General features: G+C 45.5%; 1 protein-coding gene across 1 annotated transcript; it reads left to right on the forward strand.

Annotated features, from left to right (window-relative positions):
- Positions 1–9,938: 9,938 nt before the first annotated feature.
- Positions 9,939–19,142, forward strand: JCHAIN (joining chain of multimeric IgA and IgM). The gene is made up of 4 exons (XM_005304110.5): positions 9,939–10,215; positions 15,280–15,412; positions 16,533–16,613; positions 17,582–19,142. Exons 1-4 carry the CDS (start codon positions 10,152–10,154, stop codon positions 17,781–17,783), a joined length of 480 nt encoding a protein of 159 aa, XP_005304167.1. The 5' UTR covers positions 9,939–10,151; the 3' UTR covers positions 17,784–19,142.

The following is a 19,142-nucleotide window of genomic DNA, read 5'->3' on the forward strand; positions in this document are numbered from 1 at the left end:
TCACCACTCGCGTTCTTCCGGCCACGGTAGCGCGGCGCGTGCCTCAGTGATGTCCTTCCTCTCTTCCGGTCACTAGGGTGGTGCCGCCGCGATCTCCTTCCCTACTTCCGGCTGCCCCGCTCTCGCCCACAGGGCCAAGCGCCCTTCTGCCATTAGCCCGCCCGTGGGCCTCTGCGCTCTGGCCACGCAGGAGCCAGCCGCGGACGACAGTGTGATCCTGTAGCCGCGGGAGAGCGTCGCCTGGGAGACGGGCCTGGCCCCGATGGGCAGAGCGGCTCGTGCAGCCCCCCCCGCGCCCCTGTGGTTCCTGTGACTCCAGCAGCACCGGCCGGCGGGGTTCGCCATCAGCACAAGGTGTCAGCCCCCCAGGGAGCCCCTCAGCCCGGCCCAGGCTGTGGCCAGCTCCGCTGACATGGAAGTGTTACGTGGTGCCCGCCCGTGCGTGACGGGCTGTTTTCAGTAGAGTTAAGCCCAAGGGATTGTGCGAACTGTATGGGGAAAAGTATCAGGGGGTAGCCGTGTTAGTCTGTATCTACAAAAACAACAAGGAGTCCGGTGGCACCTTAAAGACTAACAGATTTATTTGGGCATAAGCTTTCGTGAGTAAAAACCTCACTTCTTTGGATGCATAGAGTGAAAGCCTACTCTGTCCCCATATCTACTCTGGCAACAGCATCATAGGACCCAACCACATCAGCCACACCATCAAGGGCTCATTCACCTGCACAGCCACTAATGTTATATATGCCATCATGTGCCAGCAATGCCCCTTTGCCATGTACATTGACCAAACCGGACAGTCCCTCCGCAAAAGAATAAATGGACACAAATCAGACATCAGGAATGGTAACATACATAAGCCATATATATATATATGCATATATGTTCCATTCTATATGCATCCAAAGAAGTGGGCTGTAGTCCACGAAAGCTTATGCTCTAATAAATTTGTTAGTCTCTAAGGTGCCACAAGTACTCCTGTTCTTTTTGCGGATACAGACTAACACGGCTGCTACTCTGAAACCATACATAAGCCAGTAAGTGAACACTTCAATCTCCCTGGTCATTCTATTACAGATTTAAAAGTCACTATCATTGAACAAAAAAACTTCAGAAACAGACTTCAAAGAGAAACAGCAGAACTAAAATTCATTTGCAAATTCAACACCATTAGTCTGGGCTTGAATAGGGACTGGGAGTGGCTGGCTCATTACAGAAGCAGCTTTTCCTCTCCTGGAATTGACACCTCCTCATCTATTATTGGGAGTGGACTACATCCACCCTGATTGAATTGGCCCTGTCAACACTGGTTCTCCACTTGCGAAGTAACTCCCTGCTCTCCATGTGTCAGTATATAATGCCTGCATCTGTAACTTTCACTCTATGCATCCAAAGAAGTGAGGTTTTTACTCACGAAAGCTTATGCCCAAATAAATCTGTTAGTCTTTAAGGTGCCACCGGACTCCTTGTTGGTTTTGTATGGGAAAACGCTCTGTTGTTGCCTGTGAAGACGCCTTTTGAATGTGGAAGATTTGCAAAGGCCACAGCCCTTTGTCACCTTCCCCCCACTTCTTAGCTCCTGTAGAGCTTGCTAACAAAATGCAACAGCAAAAGAAGAGGAGCCTGTTTTAGTGGATAGGGTACAGGAGTGGGTGCCAGGAGGCCTGGACTCTATTCCCAGCCCTGCCACAATGTGTGATGTTGGAGAAATCACTCCATTGCTCTATGTCATAGCTAGCCACAGCTGTAAAATAAAAACAACACTTGCACACCTTTGTGTAGTGCTTTGAGATCTACAGACCTAGTAGGAGTCCCAAGTATAATTAATAACAAAGATCTCGTACTAGAAACAATTTGTGTATTTCCGTATTTGGTCAGGGTGGCTCAATCAATGAGGAAAACTGGAGAACTGTGATTTCAATGAGATTACCCTGGGGATAAATTTGGCCTGGGGGAGGGGATTTTTATCCATATTAACACTGTGCTACTCCAATAAGGTGCATGGATGTGAGAGAGTAAATTCAGACCTCTTCAAGATGTAGTAATGAGACTAAAATATCCTCAGGAAAAGCAAACAATGAGACATAATTGTAACAGATGGTGCCAAAAAAAAAGAAGGAATGAAATGATGTAGAATCAATATGACATTGCAGAGCACTGTAGAAGAAATTGGCAGCGGCTTTGTCGTTAAGGCATCTCCATCATAGCAGCATAAAGTGCTTTCAACATGTCAAGCGATACAGTCAATCAAGTGTACTTAGTGTTAGCTACCATCGCCATTGCTAGTGAAACCAAGCTGATAAAGTAAAGCCACTTCCAGACATATTTAAGACATAATTGTAACTTCTGCTTGTGTTTGCCAGCTTACGTGAATAGGGAATCTCAGCAGAGCACCACTCATATGCTTTCTGCATTCCAGATACACAGCAGTCAGCCACATCTAATATATGTTCAATTTGTAGCTGCATGAAGCTATTCTTTATGTTTGGATAGTTGGTTTCTTTGCCACTATCCTACCCTCCTTTCTCCTGAAAAGTACTGGTATGCATTAATTACAGAGGGAGATAGCACTAGATGAACCGTATGAGTGAGAAAATGAATTGGCTCCAGTTATCATTCCATCATTCATACAGGAGGACAGGTTTGGGTTTAGCACTGTGATATTGCAGTACAACATCGCTGTGTCATGCTGCAAGTTCAGAAAAGGCCTGTGGTCTAGGACCCACTCTTTAGAGAACAGGGGAAAGGTTTTGATTAGTGTTCAGCTTCAATGAAAGTTGTAGACAGAAGCCAGAGTTCTCTGGGTTTGTCCTCCCTAGTTGTGAATGGTGAATTCAGAGTTCAAATCTGAGCTGAGTTTCCCATTTGCCGCAGTCAGCTATGGCCTTGCGGCTCAGTTAATACAGGCAGAAAATTGGTTAGAAGATGACAGCTCATTTAAAAATCAGACGCTGCTGTAAGAGAAGGAAAGCAAGACTTTGAGTGATTTACCTCCTGACTTGGCCAGAGGAATGGTCCAGTTTGGCCCAAGGGCACTTGATAAAAGCTGCTTTCATGCTATGAAGGTCCTGGTTTGAGTCTTGCCTGTGACAATGGGCATGTTGCCCGGGAAGGGCTAAATCCTGCTCACCTTACTCAAATGAGTAGATCCAGGGATGTCAATAGGATGCTTTGTGTTTAAGTAATACAAGCAGGATTTGGCCCTCAGTAAGGCTAGACACCGTGCAGAGACGTCACCAACTGGCTAATCCTTTCTATTATATATGTTCTCCATTTGGCAGACAAGGGGGTAAGGGGTCTAATTTTCAGATGGCTTCAGCCCAGCTTTAACATTTGACCGTGTGCAGGTTTTGCATTCATGTGTCAAGTAATTGAATGCAAGTGTAGTGACTGCAGCTACATGTATGTGTGCATAAGTTGCACACACAATATTCAAGATCGTATTTTAAACATATGGCCCTACAGTTGCATATTAAAGAAGGTTTCGTAGATTGTAAACTCTTTGGGCAGGGGCATTCTTTTTCTTCTTTGTTTGTACAGCACCTAGCACAACAGGGTCCTGGGTCCTGACAGAGGCTCCCAAGCATTACCACAATACAAATAATAATCTGTATTCCCTTAGGGTAGAATCCATGACACAAACTCTAAGACAGCATTATTGAATGCTGATTCTCCAGTTAAGGTTTTATAATGTCTTGAAATTAAACTTCATCTCTGCTGGATGAGTAGTAAGTAGATCAGGTACCGAATGGTTATCAGGTTGCTCTGGAGTGTAAATGACACCATTATTATAAAAGGAATCCTTTTTAATCAGAATGACTGATTTAAAAAGGCTCAACTGTGGTTAGAGCTGGCAGCTCTGTGCTGTTATTAGGCTAGCATTTCTCAGACCCTGCAGGGATCCGTAATGAATGCTGCCACGTGGAGGGGGATTTTTGAAGAGGAAATGAGCTCCCCACCCCCTTGGTGTTAAAAGTACATGCTCATTTTTTAGATGCCTTTTGGTAACAACCATTGCAATAGCTCCCTGGGATTTAGCCTAACAGAAAGAGGAAGATCTGAAGTGCACCTGGCATCTGACTGCATGTTGACTGAAACTGCTCACTACCAGGTTCCCTGTAACCAGACTGCCAAAGTGTCCCGCAGAGGAAGGACAAGACAATACTTGAAAAGTTATCTGGACATATAGGAGGGACAAAACAAGAACTGTCCTGTCCTCTTGCCCTTTACAAAGACCCCCCATTTACACGTAAATACCTCTTACAAGAGACATGATGAGTGCTCCCTGCAATTAAAGTTTTCCTTTTTATGTTTTTTTTCTGGATGTATATGCACCTTCTTAGATCTCCCTCTTGGGTAGTAGATTTTGTTCTTTGGGGTAGGGATTGTGCCTTCATTTATATTTGTACATCACCTAGCACGCTATAGGTACTACTGGAAATAAGAAGCAACTATTACATAAAGTTGACCTCTTAGGAATTTTTATTTTCTCAAATTGTAACTCACCTAAAATTTTATTGCTTTTCTTTGCTAAACGCTGTAAGCTATGGAGAAGTATGCCAAAGGTGCCTTAACGCATAATGGACCTGCTTTGCATCTCACTGCACATGGGCGTAAGTCAGGAGTACCTCCATGGAAGTCAATGGAGTGACGTGGTAAAACCTGTGCGAGAGAAGAATCGTGCATGTTGGATTTCCTGCAGCACTGCACAAGGATATATATATATATTAGTCATATCAAGCTTTTATTTTTATGGTAGCATCCACTACATGCTAAGTGGTTTCCAAACATTCAAGAAGGGGCAGTCCTTCACCAAGGTACTCACAATCTAAAAGGGGACAGAGATAAGGAGACAGAGGCTGGGGAAGGGGAATAACAAAGAGAGAAGGTATATTCAAGTCCACTGCAAGCAGCATAGAACCTTAAAGGTAGGCAGGATAGGGTCCTTGCAGATGAGCTGAGGCAGGGAGGAAGCTGCATGAAAGGAGGCGCAGAGAGGATCCTGTGAGTAGCTGATGTAGGGAGACGAGCCGAGTACAGGTCAGGAGGCAGTGTCCTGAAGGGCATCCCTCTCTAGCTCTCTCACTTCTTTTTTACAGCACCTAGCACACAATCCTTCACTGATTGAAAACGTTCATTAGTGACTGTTTCCGGAGGCCTCCTTATTTTAGGGACCTAACGGAGCTGTAAGTGGTGCATAGGCCTTGTGCTACCTGTGCACAGAGGTGACTTTTACCCTCCACCCCCTACTGAAATGCTCTGGGGGACAAGCACAGCACTTGGCAAAGAAAGCACAGCAATGTTACACAGCAGTGTAGGACAGGACCTGGAGAAGCATACCGCATCCAGTTGAGATGGCAGAGATTGGTTAGGAGGATGCCTATAAGCAACTGTGGGCTGGACTTTGGCCAAAAAACATGGCTACTTTTGTGAAAGTGCCATGGGACCTTTATTGTCATGAGAGATCAGAATCCCCATTTTACATCTCATCGGAAAGAAAGCACCTCTCCGTCTGGAGAGCACTCCATCCCTCTGCAGGACCAAATTCTGCCAGCACCTGTTACGCTATCTCTGCAACACTGATATTTCCTCTCTGGTGCTGGAGGTCTCATCCTAATGCCGTCCAGACCGAGCAGTGCTTAGCTTATGAGAGCCGGTGAGATCATAGCCTGCCAGGGGATGCCTGCAGAGGTACTGGAACAAATTAATACCTAGAATGGGGAGCACAGACCAACATTCATGTCGCGCTCCCTCTCAGTACCCGGCCCAGGCCGGGAGAACTAATGATCCAACCAGTGGGCCAAATTCAGTGATGATGAATCCTGGTCATGAGCCACCTGAAGTACATTGCGCATACGCTAAGAGGAATACCTAGAATAACGAACTTCAGCAGTTACGCCAGATTAGACCCATTGTTTGTATTATGTAATTTACAAAATACAGCAGTGTCTAAAATCTGGCATAACTGGGTAATGCAATGGGCCTAACGTGGCGTTCCCTGGGTAGTGCCCAGACTCCTTCAGTAGGTACTTTAGCTACACTGTTTGAACAAATTCTGTTTTGGGACTGGCTCTTCAGTGGGTGTAAACTGGCGTAGCTCCATTGAAGTCTATGCAGCTATGCTGATTAACACCAACATAGGATGTGGCCTGTGCAATTTTTAAGCCATTTTTATTATTATTTTCCTTCTTGTCTACATGAATGTTTCCTTTTATAGTTTCCACTCTCAGTCACGAGAGCACCTAATCTACTCTCCCACCCTTTCAAAGGGGGAGGGAGGGGAATCAAACACAAACTGACTGAAATAAGTCTGTCATTAACAAATGCAGAAAGGCATGTCAGATGGCAGAATGAGTCATAGTCGGTTATGTCTGATGCACTCAGAAACACTGATCTGGTGAGTTAAGCTGACATATACCATACCCAGCAACAGTGAAACAAGCGCAGGTGCTAGTTTGTTTAAAAACCAAACCACGGAACAGGTGCAGCTTTTCTTATTAATATAAATATTTAACCACAGGGGGAAAAACAAGAGACCTGTCAAACTAACATTAAAGTTGACTTAGATGGCAAGAAGATTCAGTAATATAGATTTAAGGCTGAAAATTCAGGTTGACACCTTCACTCAGCGGTTGTCTACACAAATATTTAATGGACAGTAAACAGGGTGTAAATCTAACCCACACTAGCTGCCACTGACTGATTGTCTGTGTGGACCCTGCTGACATGCACTAACACTTCCTTCGTGGATTTTGATCTAGTCCTGTTTCAAAGTAAGGTAGATCAACGTGCACTAAGGAGCTGCGTGCGTGGCAGCGGGGTCCATACAGACAGTAGATTAACACCCCACTTTGCCACAAGCTAAATGTTCCCATCATCTTCTTACGTCTAATAATGATAGTGGCTGCTAGTATTTAAGGTTGCAAAACAGTTTCTGTTCCCATCCTTTTTGCACATGCTCACCTTCCCGAGTAGAGTGACCAGATGTCCCAATTTTATAGGGACAGTCCTGATTTTTGGGTCTTTTTCTTGTATAGGCTCCTATTACCCCCCACCCCTGTCCTGATTTTTCACACTTGCTGTCTGCTCACCCTATTCCCGAGTAAGGGTTGGCAAGTGTCCCGGGGGTGCAGTTGCGATGGTGTCCTCTTGCTTGGAGTGGGGAGGAGGTGGCAGCACCATGAACTAAGGTGTTGCTTATTTCCTCTCTCGCACCAGGTCAGCTCACTGGCTGGCACATTGAGTGGCATGGAGCCAAGACTCTGACCTCTGTCCAACCCACCCCATCCTGCCCAATTACACATACAGAGGGGTGGAGGAGCAGCCCCTGCTTTCACCATGCCCGTGCCAGTGCCATGATCTTTGTGGGTCCCATGCGGCTGTGCATGGGCCTGGGGACTTCCTCTTACAGCCTGCATAGAACCAAGTCCCTACAGGTTTCAAGCAAAAAAGCTGTGAGCCTGAGCCTTCTGTCACTGAAGTCAGAAGCAAACCAGGGGGCGAAGTCTGGCTCCATTGACGTCAATGGCAAAACTCTTATTGACTTCAATGATCAGGATGGGTCAATGGGCAGGATTTCACTCTCTGACTTTAGTGGGAGCAAGATCAGGCCCTATATGGTCCACTCTGCAATGCTGCCCATCCCAGGAACTCAAAAATCGTGAGGGCTTCCAAAATCTTGAGGGATTTTTAAAAAATAAATCAATACAGGTTGGGTTCATTTTATTTGCCTTTTTGCTTCATGATCCTGTAGGGCTCATGTTTTAAAGATTTTTGCTGCAACCCTGAAGGCTGGAAACTTTAATTAAAAAAAAAAATTAAAGCTGAGAATCTCCTATAATCACATGCCTCACTTCAGAAGCAAAGCTGTTAGGATACCAGTAAATACTTAAAAAGTAAAGTGCCTGGCATGCAGATGAAGCAGTCTAATCCCCAAATAAGGGTCCAATCTGAGTGCGCAGGGGAGGAGGGGCGAGGGTACTCGCGCAGTCAAGATTAGGCTCTCAAGAATGTAATTTGCCAGGGTGCCTAAAGTTAGTGCCCTAAATCCACCTTTAGGCTCCTACATATGTGGCCTGATTTCCAGGGTTGCTGCCTACTGAACTCAACAGGATCACCCAGGATGTAAATCAGCACCTAATTTTGTCCTCGCGGACTACATAGTTCTAAAATATTCATGGATGTTGAGCTTTGATTTTTTTTTTTTTTATTAAACCCTCCTGCATAGGCAGAGCTGGCCAGAATCAGCCTCCTTTGCATATTCTGCTTTCTGCTGCTTTCGGTTTTTTTATTTTTTAAACCTATTTTTGGATTATGGAACGAATGACCGAAACAAATAGCAGTTGGCGAACAGAAACTCCCTCATGGTTAACTCAAACTTATTTTTAAACCCGTGCTAAAGGTGGAGCTCAGCAGGCATCCAACAGCAATAGCCTAAGAAAGTGCCATATAACGTCTAGAGAGAAATGCTTTCTAGATATCTTGGTATACAGAAGAGACAGAAGAGCAACTTCTGCTTTTACAATGCCAGTGTCCCAAGATGCATCTGTGTTCAATCCTGCCCCTCTTACAGTCAATGACAAAATTCCCATTGACTCGAATAGGTGCAGGATCCGGATCACAGTTAGTAAGATGTGCAGTGAGGGAAGAGAGCATGTGAGTAGTTATCTTACCTAGGGCAGTAGATGTCCAAGACACATTCCACTCACAAACACTACATCTAGATCTCCCTGGCAGCAAGGGCTAGTGGGTACAGCCTAAAATGGGAGTGAAGAGATTTGACGGTGTTCTGTTCATGGCTCTATCATTCACTTGCTTTGCTGCGCCTCATTTTTGCCCTCTGTAAAGTGGAGGTGGGGGAATAATTTTTAACCATCTCTTTTGTAAGGTGCTCTGAGACCTGTGGATGAAATGAGGTTGAACACGTCACTTAGGCCTGGTCTACACTGGGGGGGATCGATCTAAGTTACACAACTTCAGCGAGTACTTAGATCGACTTACCATGGTGTCTTCACTGCGGTGAGTCGACTGCTGCCGCTCCCCTGTCGACTCCGCCTGCGCCTCTCGCGGCACTGGAGTACAGGAGTCGACGGGAGAGCGCTTGCAGGTCAATTTATCGCGTCTAGACTAGACACGATAAATCGACCCCCTCTGGATCGATCGCTGCCCGCTGATGCGGCGGGTAGTGTAGACATACCCTAAGTCTCCTTGTGCCTCTGTTCTCTGTGGAATAGGGGTGCTGGAGAGGAGATGGACACTGTCGTCATAAAGTCACCCATTGAAATGACACCCGTCACTGAATTGATCATGGGATATACACCCCGTAACTGAGGTGCATTGGTATCCTGAGGGGGCGTCAGACGGGAACAGGGGTTCCCCAGTCTGCCTATGCAGACATTAACAGGCAAAGAAAGGTACAACTACTAATGCCTACCCATCTCTTAGCTTGCCTAAGCAGAGAGGCAGTGCTCTGGAGCAGATAAAGTACCAGGTTGGATTCAGGAAACCTGAGTTCTATTTCCAGCTCTGTCACTTCAGCTCTGTTTATCCTTCATCTTGTCTATTTAGATTATAAACTCTCTGGCTCTTCCTATGTATCTGTACAGTGCCCAGTACAATGGGGCTCTGAGCCTGAATCCTCCAGCTGCTACTACCATACAAATAATAGTAGTAGCCCGAACACGTGATTTTAAAGTCAGATTTCTCAGGACTAGAAGCAAGAGTGGTGTTCCACGGTCAATCTGGGAATCACTCCCGCCCCACACCCATTCCCAGCCCTCTGCGTAACTGCCTGTAAACGTGTCACTGGTCTAGGAATGAACATGATCCATCCTGGCCCTAGCGCCAGCACAATTCGGTGCCCCTTTGGGATCCTTTGCTGTCCTACTGCTTGCTTGGCAGCACACCGAGTTAAAAGTGCTGCAATAATTCTACCCATCAGTAGATCTTTGAAAGAACCAAATCTTCACTTGAGCATTAAACCAATTGCAGCATCTGGTTTCAAAACCCCCAACCACATCTGACAGCGGTGTTAGAGAGCGAGCACTGTGGGCTGTTCTTTTAGGAAACCAATAGCGCTATCATTTGCACACACCCTTATAGGCAGATGACACTCCTCTAAACTCAAGTTCTTCAAAAGAAAGGAAGGCAGGATGAAGACCTCTTTGTTACTGTGGGGAGTCCTGGCAGTTTTCTTGGGGGCTGCTCTTGTGGCAGGTAGGTGTGAAATGAAATGAAGACCATTATAAATGATGCTTAAATATAAACTTGCATTTGGGTAGCTCGGCTGAACAGTGATCTTAATAGGCAGGCAAGACAAGCCTCCCTCTGCTAGGTCCAGACCCAACACTGAAATCATTCTTCACTGGACTTGACTTGGGGCCTTTGTCTGTCTCTGCAGCCAAAGAGTGGTGTTTTGAAAAATCCCTATTGCAATGCTAAGAGAGTGATCATTAGCTACTCAGTAATGCCTTAGTATTAGCTGTGTGGTTCTCAAACTTTTGTACTGGTGACCCTTTTCACACAGCAAGTCTCTGAGTGCAATTCCCCTTATAAATTAAACTTTTTTAAAAAAATATTTAACACTATTATAAATGCTGGAGGCAAGTGGGTTTGAGGTGGAGGTTGACAGCTCACGACCCCCCCCCTGTAATGACTTCACAATGCCCTGAGGGTCCCAACCCCCAGTTTGAGAACCCCTCTTTTAATCAGAGGTTCTGCATCAGTGAGCTGAAAGTCCAGGTGTTTTCTCTTCCTCCTACCGGGGAAAACTCACAAGACTGACTTTGCCTAGCTAGAATTAAAGGCTTCTAAACACTTCTTTCTGAGTGTATCTGGCTGTTACAACAGGGGATTCTGATCTCATTATAGTTTTACACCACATAACTCTGCTGATTTAAATGGAGATATTCCTGGGTGACACTGGTCTAAGTGAGATAAGAATCTTGTCCATAGAGAATAGTGTAAATGGTTGACAGGTAGTACATAGTGACTATTTTGATGTGACTTTTTTATACAATGGTGTAACTTGAGTTACACCAGAGATATATTTGGGTCAAATTCTACTCTGTATTCTATTCTGCTGTCAATTGGAACAGTACACCCCCAGGGTCCATTACTTCCTGCATTTTCTCTAATCTTGATAACATTAAGGGCTACATTTTGCATTCATTTATAACGTCTTTAAAAGTATTGATTTCATAGAGATGTAGCTGAGTGCAGAATTTGGCTGCAGAAATGTACAGGAATCAGTGACAGTGGTCGATTGTCAAATATGCACCAGGTCAACCGAGAGCTGAACTTGCTTCTTCTCATTGTAATTATTACAGCCTCTAATGCGTGTGCAACTCACAGTGAGATCTATGTGAGCTAAGTGCTTCTCTGGGAGCACAATTTGGCCCATTTGTTTTTAAACGAATCCATTTTGGGTCTAACTGTATTTATTCTTGCTTTAATACGGGAAACGGTTTAAAATTCACCAGCGCGTGAGCAGCCATTTTGCAGTTTTTTTGCTTCTTTAATATGCTGCGGATGATTATTTATTGATTGTATTGAATGCCACATCTAAATATCATCTCATTTCACATGCCAACCCAATGTGAAGAGAGACGTTTCTCATGAAAATCCATTTTACACTCAGCCATATGCAGAATAGATTTATCCAACCACCAGGCATTCATAAGCAGCTCTCCCAATGCCTTATATAACCACTGCTAAACTTTGCTGTTCCTAAGGGGTCTTTGTTGCTCCCCCGGGACATGGAGACATTATTATAGAGCTGAAGAGCCGGGGAGGAGGGTGTCTTTTCACTTTTGTGATTTATAAGAGGTTTTACATTTTACAAAAATTATAGAGCAATTATTATTCAATATAATTACGTTCATTATTATTATTATAAGTGAAGGCAATGGAGTTACACCAGGGATGAATCTGGCCCATTACTTTTAATGTACCGGAATAGTCTTTAGTGAACATTTAGGAAGACATGCTCTAATGATGCGGTCTGAATAATAGTTACAGCATTAGGGCCTGATCCAAAGCCTGGCTAAGCCAGTGGGAGTCTACTGGCTTCAATGGCCTTTGGATGAAACCCTTGGCGAGGGCAGTTACATACGCAATACAGAATACAGTTACAAAACGGCAGAGGGAGATGGAGAGGAAGAAGCAAAGCCTCTAGAGGTGAAATCTGAAGAGAGATCAAGAATCACTGAGGCAGAGACAAAGGAAGGCTCTGTTCTTTCAAAGGAAAGGATTCTTGTTTCACCAGTTAACGAGATTGCGGAGGGGGCAGAGAGCAGAGAAGGAAAAGGGCCGTGAAACCTGAATCATAGTTATATGTCAAATACAATTATGGAGTTCTGTATTTTGGGCCTTAGTAAGGGGATATGGAAGTACTATGGCATCAGAAGAGTACAGTGTAAACAGAATTATACTCTAGCTACATTCTTTGCCTTACGTTAGTGCCTACATGTCCTTAAGTAGGTTGGAGCTCCACTGCACTAGGTGCTCTCTCTCACTACAATACCTGCCCCAAAGAGCTTACTGCTTAAATAGACTGCACAGGGGTGGGGAGGGGAAACTGATGCATATAGAGGTGAAGTGACTTTCTCAAGGTTACACAGCAGGTCAGTGGCAGAGCCAGGAACAGAACACAGGACTCCTGAGTCCCAGTGAAGTGCTCTACTAGATAACAGTGCCTTTATTTCTAGTGAGGGATGGCCTTGCAGAGGCTTCAGTCAGGATTAAAAACAGCATCAGAGGGCAGTTAAGAATGGAAAGTCTTTGGAATGTGCAGGAATGGGAAATTCTGAATCCCGGGCAACTCTTAGCATCTGAAATCAGATGCTGCCTTTAAATTTGCACTCACAGACCGAGTACAATCCCCTGCACGTGCCACCCATAGAATTCGTCACTTGTGTAAGCCAGTGACAGTGCACAAAAATGTTCATGCAGGTGCACTCAAGTGCAAAAAATGGAGACCCCGCAGAAAGCCAGCTCTTTGGTAACTCAAAGAATGCAATTCTCCTGTATTCACAGGGCCACTTCGGGACTAGGGAACTTTTGAGTCCCATGAAAAAAAGTAGGGGCTTAAGTGGAACCGAAGGGGTATGTCTACACTGCAGCGGCTTCCCAGCTCAAACAGACAGAGGTGCTAGTTCTAATCAAGCTAGCACGCTAAAAAAGAGCAGTGTGGCCAGGGGTGGCAGGGGCTAGCCGGCTGACTACCCACCTGCCCACCCCCCGGATACATAGCGGGGTGGCTAGCCCAAGCTGCCAGCAGTGCTACTGTGGCCTCAAACTCTGCTATTTTTGAGCTAGCACATCTGAGGTCTGTCTGCTTCAGCTAGGAAGCACACTCTGTGAGGTGGGGGATTCCCAGAGTTGGGGGAGGGGTCCCAAGTCCCAGCCATGTGCCTCTGCACAGACAGCAACAAACCTCCCTCCAAGGAGGCTGGGAGTCAACCCCTGACACAAGCACCAGGTTAACACCACGTGTATCTAACCCAGGAGCAGACCCAGGTCAGGCTCTGTGGTAGGAGTTACACAGCTGCACCCCCACCTCTCCTCTGGGGTCAGTCAAACCTGTCCGCGCACTCTGGGGCTGACATGGATGGTGAGCTCAGACGGGTGTGTCTTGCCCTGTGGTCTCAGCTCTGCTAACTCCATGCTGCGTGTCAGGAAGAGTCCCCTTTGGCACACTGCAGCAGCTGGCAGCTCGCCTCCAAGCAGCTACTGCTCAGCTCTTTCTTTTCTCTCTCCACATCTCAGTGTGACTCTTATTCCCTATCCCACCCTCCTCTGTTCATTGGCTCAAACCCTCCCCAGCTGGTCCACAGTTAATGCTGGGTCCCTGGGTCCTTGTTTTTATAGTGGCTTTCCCTCCCGCCCAGCCGATCTTAATCTTTTCATTTTCCTGCCTGATCCCAAACTAGGAGTGGGAAAGGTTCCTGAGGCTGACTCTAACCAAGTGGCTCCAGCCCCAATGGCCAGAGTCCTCTTTCAAACCCAGTGAATGAATCACAGAATATCAGGGTTGGAAGGGACCTCAGCAAGTCATCTAGTCCAACCCCCTGCTCAAAGCAGGACCAATCCCCAGACCAATTTTTTGCCCCAGATTGAACTCACAACCCTGGGTTTAGCAGGCCAATGCTCAAACCACTGAGCTATCCCTCCCCCAATGCTCCAGAGGTGCCCAAATACAATCTGGCACCTAGCTAGTTATCTGCAGCTGTATTTCGCCAGTCTGCACAGGAGGTTTGCAGTTCTGGTGGGACATGCAAACCCGAGGGGTTTTATTGCACTGAAGTTGGTTTCTACCTTTGGAGAATTGGCCCTGAGTGTTGGAGGGTCAAGTCTATGGATCTGTTTCTGCTATGGGTGAATTTGGCTGTGTAAAGACAAAGTCACTACTTAGGAGCTATAAAAATGCCCAAACTTTAGCTGAAGGGTTTCAGAATTGCCAGTGGGAACTCCCCACTGACCTCTGTGTTCTCCCTCTGCTTTGGAGGAGTAACTATGAAGTTAGGACTGGTTCTGACAGTGCTGCTGAAGCTGCCCAGCGTTGGACGGACCCCACCACCCTGAGGAGAGGCTGGAATGCTGGTGGGATTGTTACTGCTCATGCTTCAGGCAGTTTTGGGATGGCAGAGCTCTGTGTTGGTGCTAACTTGATGTAGCATACAGAGTAGGGTAGTAGTTTCCCTTTAAATAGCTTGTGAGCCCTCTTTTGGCCCTCGTGGTCTTCTGTTTCAGATGCCAGTGTATATATGAGGCTAGGCCTTCCTTGTTATTTATGTTTAGGATACACAGTTATTTGGACCATACTTGGTCCATTGTGGTTCCTTTGTATTCTGCATAAGGAGCAAAAGATAACCCTTGAGGTGCCTGGTGTGGAGCAGAACATCTTCCTTGGCTTAAGTTGAGGTATTGGCACAGGTTCTGCACTCCTGTTCAACAGGAAACCTGCACCTTTTGTCTCTCAGACCCTCTCCAGCTATGCATAATTTGTGGCTTCATTCCCTATTGCTCCACCCTTTCAGACCCAGCTGTTTGAGTAAGTGATAGAAGGAGGCCACACTGACTTTGGGGCTGAGCAGTGGGGGATTCAGTTTTTCAGGAGGGCCTGTGGTGACTGAGCAGATGTTAGAGGAGAACCACCTGGTACATTACTGAGCGGTTGATAAGACGTCTGAAAAATACAGTAAATCAATTCCAGGAACTGGCAAGAAGTTTCTTCTCTCTTGTTTTTCTCTCCTTTTAAAACCCGTCCTGTGTTCCCAGGTTATGAGGATGAGGAGGCGGAAGAGCATGTCCTAGTTGATAACAAGTGTAAATGTGCGAGGGTGACCTCGAAGTTTGTCCCTTCGAAAGACAATCCCCAGGAAGAAGTCCTGGTGAGAAACATACGAGTCATGTAAGTGGCAAACAATGCTTGATTTGAAGTAGGTAAAGATGAGGTGACACAGCACAGCAGGTTCCTTTTCTTTGTCTCACTTCAGCATATTAGTTATGGGACATGAGAGGGTTTCGTTATGTCCTGGTTTTCATGTTATAGTGTAAATAATTACAATTTCATTGACGCCCACCTAGTGCTTTAAGGGCCTGTAGCGTAGAGTGCTGTAGACTAATGGAAAATGGCCCATGTCACACTACATGTTGCTGAATTCCAGCTGCATGGTGCTTCGTCCATCAGTCCAAAACGCAGCTCAGAAATGTTTCTGAAGGGTTGACAGTAGCTTTGTAAGATACAGTGAAGGAGACAAGAGTAGCTTTTCTCCTGTCCTGATAATTAGGGACACTGGCTGGCACAGAACATAGGATTGCCATTCCAGAGTGGACCCCTGCTCCAGCAAGTCTGAGATTTTGTCCCTGGGAGAAGCCAATGCCGAACTCCCATGATGCAATTAGCTAATTAATTGTCCGCTCACAGGGACTAATTCTGCATTCTTTATTCCCACTGAGTGAGGGATGTTTTGATTGAGTAAGGAGGGCAGCATTGGAGCCATGGGAGTTCAGGAAGAGCTCACTTCAAGAAAGTGAGCGAGTCAGTCACCCGCCCACCCACCTGAAAGTGAGCTAGTCTCATATGTGTTGTATCCCGGTTTCCACCAGCTCAAGAGAGGGCAGGAGGAACGTCAGTGCCATGATGTCATTACTGAAAGCATCATCTGTGGCAAGTGACACTTGTGGAACTTGTTCCATCGCTCACTTATGGCCTAACACGGTGCAGTGTTTTAACACCCTCCAGTCTTTCCATGGTGGTGTCTGGCAATGATGCAAGAAAGACCCTGTCGCTCTTGAGGGTATGCGAAGGCTCAGTGTAGGTATAACGCATATCCGTTCTACAGATCAAGTATCTGAAACTTCACGGGGAGTGGAAGAGGAAGAGATGAAAATATCTGAATACAGAATAAGATAAGAACTTGGATTCTGTGAATCAGAATAATCATGACACATTATGGAGCTTGCAGAATTCATTAGAGCAATTTGTGGTCACTTGATAGTCCTGTTCTTTTTCCCCCCCCCTCTCTTAGAGTCCCCCTGCTGAGCAGAAAGAACATCTCTGATCCCACCTCACCAGTGAGAACCACCTTTGTCTACCGGCTGTCTGAGCTGTGAGTAATTTTCTTTACTGCATTAATTTCAGAACACTTTGCCCTTCCATCCCACTGTCCGAACATCCGTGAATTAACCCTCACCACATCCCATTAGACAGATATGGGAATTGAGGCAGAAGTTACGTGGCTCGTCCAACGTCTCAGGAATTCTGCTACAGAGCTTGGGAACAGAATCCCCAACCTCCACTCCAGTGACTTAACCACAAGCCTGTCCTTCCTATGGAGAGCAAATTCAGGATTAACCATGGTGAATTTAGATGTAGAAACTAAACAAATCCCTTCATCAAATGTCATTTTTTAAAATAGTGCCATGATGCACAGAGCACCAATACATTAAAATCCAATACCCATGTGAGATCATGGGGCAAAAGCAAGACCTTGACTTCTAGCATAGATAGCGATGAAGCTGGCAGGAATTTCACTTCTGCAAAGAGCCCGCTTATGCTGAGGCTGAATCCAATGTGAGTGAGATTCAGCCTATGTAAATGTAAGATGTTGGGTCAAATTCTCTGTTGCTCTAACTCATGATTTTATCCTGAGTCTTGAAATATTTGATGTTTTAAGTAAAGTCCCAGCTCCTGGAGTCAGTGATCACAGGAGAATCCCAGAGTTCATTAACGATGAAAGTGAGTTTCTAGCCCTCATGGTTGCAGAGGAAAGCTTGAAAAAGTCACTCAAAAACCGGAAAGCAAATAAAAAACCCCACATTTACTGTTAACCAAGCTCATCATTTTGGGGACCTGACATCATTTTTGATGGTTTGGGGGCTGGCCCTGGTGCCAGAGAATTGGGCCATTTGCTCCTAAATCAGGATAGGGCCTGGCTGCTCCAGAGCCTAAAGAGACAGTAAAGCCCGACTGACACATGACTGCCAAAGTAGCAATGAGGACTTGAGCCCTCTCCCACGTGGTGGCCTCTTTCAGTGACTACTGCCTAACATGTGTTCCATCCTATCTGTCTTCCAGCTGCAAAAAATGTGATCCCACAGAAGTGGAGCTTGGGGACCGGGTAGTTACTGCTGAGCAGAGCAACAACTGCAGCAGTTCCGATACCTGCTACACCTATGACAGGAACAAATGCTACACCACAACCTTCCCGTTTTTCTACGGCGGGAAGATCAACACCGTCCAAGCAGCTCTGACTCCAGAATCCTGCTACGCTGATTAGATTAAACCACTGCTGTTAGAGTGCCTTGTTATACTATCATCTGCCCCCACAGACCAAAACACATTTATATTAGCATGGTAAGAAAGACAGTGTCTGAAATATCAGCTCCTCACAGTTAACGTGTTAGCTACATGAAAAGTAATGCCTTCCTTCTATAGCACACGGTGGTAATAAATATAACTGAATAATTAAGCCAATTATGCATGGTGGGCAAAATCCTATACTGTGAGGCAGACTCTCAGGTGGTATAAATCAATGTAACTGCCTTGAAATCAAGGGAGCTACATAAACTTACACCAGCAGGGGATCTGGCTTGGACAGTCTTCATTCAGTCCTGCCTCAGAAGAGGTTCTCATTAAAGTCAGTGGGAGTTTTGCCCTAGTAACCTCTTAGCCCAGAGAGATAACGCTCCTGCACATAAAATATCAGTGTGCCATTTGAGATGGCTCTTTTGGAAAACCCCACTTAAATGATCTAAAAATAATCTTTTGCACAAACTTTAAGTAACACAAGACCATACTGTTACACTCCCACCTGCAAGCATAATAGAAATCAGTGCCATTATTGAGAAGGAGGTCATTCAGGATGGGGCTTTCAAAGAGGCCTATGGATTTGGAAACCCAGTTTCTATTCATTTTTAATGGGCATCCTAATCCCTTATGCGGCTTTGAAAATCACATTCTCAGTGTATCCCTGCATATTTAGAGAAGACTGAGGACGCTGCTGTTCTTGAGTATTTTTAAATGGTGCCAAAATACCATGTGTTACGGGAATGGTAAATTATTCTTTCCCTGGATATTCGAGATTGAGCTACTTACCAATGATATTTCACTGCTCTGTGTTTCCATACTGACAATTATTAATGCTTTCTCCAATTCATCCAACACTGGGGAGAACAAATTATTTCTTTCAGTTTAAATAAATAAATGGTCTAGGTCCTCGTTCTGCATTCAGAGGTGCATTGGTGGCCTTTGGGCTTGCACGATCTGATTGCAAGAATGGGGCCCTAGTTAGGGCTTCCTTCCAGTCTTCTACACCAGATTCCTCTCTCTTGTTTGTAGAAGGAATTCTCACCCATCAAGGAGGCTGATATTGCATTGCACTGTTCATCACATTTGAGTGCATCATACCTTGTGTTCTCACTAAGCAGTCACGTATGCAAGTCCATAAACTGTGTGCAGCATTACCCCTGGGAAGGCTGATACATTCCTCCCTGTTATAAAAATTGGTTGCACATCCCTAGGCTATTCTGAGAAACCCTGGCATATTTCATGTTGCAACCAAATAGAGCAAGAGCCATGTACCCATGATTTCAGCTTTGTTAGCAAGCTTGAAGTAATTAAATAGATTTTTCTGCAA

This window comes from Chrysemys picta, chromosome 5 (assembly GCF_011386835.1).
Source record: "Chrysemys picta bellii isolate R12L10 chromosome 5, ASM1138683v2, whole genome shotgun sequence".
NCBI classification, from domain to species: Eukaryota; Metazoa; Chordata; order Testudines; family Emydidae; genus Chrysemys; species Chrysemys picta.

Coding starts and splice junctions, on each gene's coding strand:
- JCHAIN (XM_005304110.5), top strand. CDS start 10,152: ATGAAGACCTCTTTGTTACTGTGGGGAGTCCTGGCAGTTTTCTTGGGG. Junction 10,216..15,279: donor GGGGGCTGCTCTTGTGGCAG/GTAGGTGTGAAA, acceptor CTGTGTTCCCAG/GTTATGAGGATGAGGAGGCG. Junction 16,614..17,581: donor GTCTACCGGCTGTCTGAGCT/GTGAGTAATTTT, acceptor TCTGTCTTCCAG/CTGCAAAAAATGTGATCCCA.